Source organism: Cupressus sempervirens, chromosome 1 (genome assembly GCF_028749045.1).
Source record: "Cupressus sempervirens isolate cs-2001-9-10 chromosome 1, ASM2874904v1, whole genome shotgun sequence".
Classification (NCBI taxonomy): Eukaryota; Viridiplantae; Streptophyta; class Pinopsida; order Cupressales; family Cupressaceae; genus Cupressus; species Cupressus sempervirens.
In genome coordinates this window covers 309,298,207-309,302,836 of record NC_143118.1, presented here as the reverse complement: position 1 = coordinate 309,302,836, position 4,630 = coordinate 309,298,207, and the positions used below count along the sequence as shown (strand labels likewise).

Below are 4,630 nucleotides of genomic sequence, written 5' to 3'. Positions count from 1 at the left end.
AGTAGACCTAAACTTTTATATAGTTTTCATAATTTTCTAACTTATTTTGCATAAAGTGTTGTTAGCATCTTCTATTTTATTTCCTACAACATGCCATTGATCCTTGTGATCAATTAGACTTAACGTAATTTCATGATTTACATAATAACTATGTTAATTTGATTAGATTAATTTATTATTTTCAATAAAATAAATTGTTGACAATTCTGTTATGTGTGCATATTCAACACATGCTTTCAAAGTTTAGATTGAGCAAAACCCATAAACCATTTTGAAATCTAAGAACTTTGATTTTTTTTAGGCAATTTTGACATTTTCAGTGGTCCATATGTACGCATCTCAACATGTGTGCAATTCCTCATTTTAAAAATTTATAAAATTTCTAAGTGAAGTTCATAGTTTTCAACTTTGTACACAAGCAAGTTCTTCACAATTTTGGAATTTTGAAGATAAATAGTGAAGTACCCAATTTTCACCTTCATAGCTCCGCACATCCGCAACTCCATAAGTGCAATGATTTTTTTAAAATTGAAGTTACAATGCTAATTGAATACCAGTTGCTAAATTTAGTATTGTCATGCTTTAATTTCATATTTTTTGAGTTCATTAGCAGTTAAGTGCCTTGGGCCTTGTCTCATAAATGGTTAGTTTGACAGGTAGTTTCAATTTTAAATACTTGTACTTCTTCCTTAAATGGAAGATCAACATGCAAAATATGGGGATGATGTGTGCAAAACACCCATCTCATATATCACTTCTTTGTCATAAATTGCCTGCACACTTCTGGCACACTGCAATTTATAACTATCATATTTATGCGGTGGTAAAAGTCTTCTCTAGGTACTCATGGAGAGTGCCTAGACCATATTGCTAATTGATGGGTGCACATGCAAAATGATGAGAATATATTATTCATAAGACCCTGCAGCTCTAGTTTCTTGTTGGAGATATTTTCTCTCTTATCTTCTTCTTCTATTAACATATTTATGTTGTGTAAAGGTGCAAACATCATATAATAAAATAAAGGAAAATAAAAGTACATGCATAGCTAGCACCTAGATAGATTATCGGTATGTACATAAATAACTTAATTTTAATAGTTTTAGCATACTTTTTGTATAGGAAAAACCCTAGCTCCAAAAATCACATGATGGAGAGGGTTCCCTATAAATACAATGATGTAACATTTATTCGAGGCAGGTATTTTGATGTAATAAAGATATGTTATTAGTGCTCTCATTCCATGTGTTGTATTTCTTGCTAGAATGTGAGTTTCTTTTGTAAATTAATTTTTGCAACTAGCGATAAAGTCAATAGTCTTGTTGTGTTTTAATGCTTGTGTGATCATTTGTTTTTCTAGAGTTTGTGATGTATAGCCACATAATACCTCTATAGTGATGAAATGGATAAGGGATATTTTCTACAATACTTGCATCATGATTTGTCTTGTGTGTGTACACTTTTCGTGGCTACACTATTTGCTAAGTTGCGAAAAACATACGATTCTATTATGATTCCATTGATAATTGCCTCGATGAAGTTCTGGACGTGCTCCTCTTGATTTTGTTAGTTTCCTACAATCCCTTTGAAAAATTAATTCACAAAAGCATTGCCATTATCCTTATGTCCTTTTAGAAATTTACTTTTAGCAATTGTTTGACATTTTTTGTTACCTTATCTCTACAATCTACTTCTCAAAATCAAAGGTTAAATTAGGAAATCATATAGTTGTATTATTAAAGAGTGCATTCATTCAAAAATCAGAAAAATAAAAAAAATAGTGGGTTGCAATCACATTTTTCAGGTTTTATAGATTTACACATATACCAGCAAAGGCCTCCTTGTGAGCATAAATATTAGTCTTCACTTGAGTTAACCAAGTGATTTAAAAACAACTTTTTGGAGCCTTGGAGTTGGTTATTTGATCAACTTTTCAAGAGAGAGATTCTCATGAATTTATGTCGTCGTTATTGTGCAAAATGATTGCTCAACACTCTCTAGTTTCATTCAAACATTTGAAACCCCTAGAACTCAATAATCTTAAAAAATCAAATATTCATTAGCCTAAAAATGCTAATATACGTGTATACTCTAAACTAACTAAATCGAGAATAATAAAAATTTGAGTAATGCTTTGAACTAATTGAAATAAGAATAATAACAATCTACTATTGAAAACCATGAATAAAATCTCTTTGGGTGTGAGATTAATGAATTAGCTTACTAGAAAATACATCCATACATGTTATTGTGAATATATTGTTAGGTTTTCTAAAAGGGTTTACAAGTATAATGATTAAACATTGGGGGGAGAGAGAGAGTAGTACTCAATATTTAAATCTTTGCAAAGTCTAGTGGCACTTTTTTCTAACAATCATCCTCTTCTTTATATGTTTTTAAAAAATTTGATCTTCAATATATTTTCAGTCTACCCATTACACACCAATTGCCTAATTAGAATCATCTATGAAATAAAAATATAAAATTATGAACCATTCATATATTAAACTATTCTATAGGATTTTCTTTTATCAAAATTTTAAAAACTTTTAAATAATTAAATTGTATATAATATCAAGACATACTTTATTAATAAGAAAATAGCATTAAAATTTATTATTTTATAAATTCAGAATTAAACACCTTACAAATCAATTGTACCGTAAAACAACAAAAGGCAATGCTTATCCTCTCCGAGAATATATAAATGTAGGCTAAGTCGAAAGTCAATGCTTATCCTCTCCGAGAATATATAAATGTAAGTCGAGACATACTTTATTCAGGGCGACATCTCATCAACTAAATAAAATACTATGAAACAAGATCCACGTTTACCCTCTTTCCGAGATGTATGGGACTGTCTGGTGACATCTCACCTAAAACCAATTATTATGAAACGATATGAGGTCAATCTTATCGCAGAACAATGTTGTCAACCGGGAGAAAAATCTTGGTATATCCTTAAATTAGTTCATTGATTTGATGTCTTGGAAATTGACAACTCTGGTAGAAGTACATGTCATGGTCAGTAAAATGTTGGGAACTGTTTTGTTTTTCACATTTTCAGTAGCTTTTTATTAGTTAGCATTGGCAGTGCAGAATAAAAACTGTTCACGGGCTCAAGCTGCAGTCAGAGCATGGCGAACACAGCTAATGTAACGGGATTCTTTGTGGCTTGTCGAAATACCGATATAATCACTGCAAAAGAGCTTCTAAAACATGTCGATCCTTCAAGCTTGTTAACGATATGGGAGGGAAGAACATGCTTTCATGTGGCAGTAATAGCAGGAGACCCAGGTTCATTCTTTCTCTTCATACATTCTTTTGTTTTATTTTATTAGAATCTATTCTTCAATTGTTTCTCATTTTTAACACAGTTGATTCATAAAGTGCAGATTTGTTACGAGAGCTAGCAGCAAAGCTACCAGTCCAAGGTCATTCTCTTCTTTCTTTTTTTCTAAAATTTAAAAGGCAATGTTTTGCTGGTTTGTTTTGTTTAACTGTGTGATTCATGCAGATTTAATCAAAACAATAACAACGAAGGACAACAAAGGCGATACAGCTCTGCATTTAGCTGTGAGAAAAAACGTCCGCGTGGATCTGGTCAAACAGTTAGTAGGCTTGGATGTCAATTTGTGTGACTTCATAAATAAAGAAAGAGAAACTCCACTTAAATTGGCAGCGAGTTTGGGATTCAAAGAAGCTGTAGAGTTTTTAATAACTCACACATCAAACGCTTTGCACTACATTGTGGAGCCCAACCAAGTCAAACTCGTTCAAATTTTAATAGAGAGGAATCATGGAAAGTTGTCAGAACTTATCAATAACCCTTACCACCGGATAGAGAAATCTGTGCTTCAAAGTCACCTGATAATGATAATGAAGGTAACTGTGCTACAAACAACAGCGAGACCACCCAATTGTTGTGATTGGAGACACGCCTTTGCACATTGCAACAAGGAACAGATATGACCACGTAAGATTCTTCTAGGATTTGATTCTCACAACTCTATTCTCTTTCAGGTTTTATGGGTTTGAGAAGGAACTAATTGTCCCTCTTGTTTTTCCCCTTTTTGCGGTGTAGATGGTGAACCTGTTGGGCAACGGCTACCCAGGCAGCCGATTCGACTGCCTGGATGCCTGGGTAGCCTTTGCCAAGTTGTTGCTGAAGGTAGGTGGGATGGACAAGTTTGCCCGAAATAGTGAGGACATGACACCGTATGAAATTGCAAGAGAAGTGACCGAATACCATGAATCTTTTAGGATTATAAGGAAGCTGGCAGATTGTGGAGCGAGTCCCAAGGCATTCATGGACTGTTCGCCACAAGTGAGCAATGAAAAGCGGGTGAGAGCGAGGGAAGGGGTGAGAGAAACGTACAAGGCAAGGCGCGATGCAGAATTAGTTGTGGCGGGACTGTTGGCAGCCATGACATGTGCCGCTGCTTTCACTGTCCCTGGCGGCTTCGAATAGGACAAGGATGCGAAAGTGAAGATTGATGCTGAGATCTTCACTTCAAACTCCAGCTCCACCGCTCCATTTCCACCGTTCTATAAATAATTTCTAGAATACTTTAGTTTAGGAGTAGTTTAAACAAGAAGCATGCTGTACATATGGCAAGCATTAGATGAT

General features: G+C 34.0%; 1 protein-coding gene across 1 annotated transcript; it reads left to right on the top strand.

Moving 5' to 3' along the window:
* Positions 1–3,062: 3,062 nt before the first annotated feature.
* LOC149577339 (uncharacterized) lies at positions 3,063–4,222 on the top strand. The gene is made up of 4 exons (XM_089823593.1): positions 3,063–3,297; positions 3,396–3,434; positions 3,518–3,976; positions 4,085–4,222. The coding sequence occupies exons 1-3, from the start codon at positions 3,138–3,140 to the stop codon at positions 3,970–3,972; spliced, it is 654 nt and encodes a 217-aa protein (XP_089679719.1). The 5' UTR covers positions 3,063–3,137; the 3' UTR covers positions 3,973–3,976; positions 4,085–4,222.
* Positions 4,223–4,630: the final 408 nt, after the last annotated feature.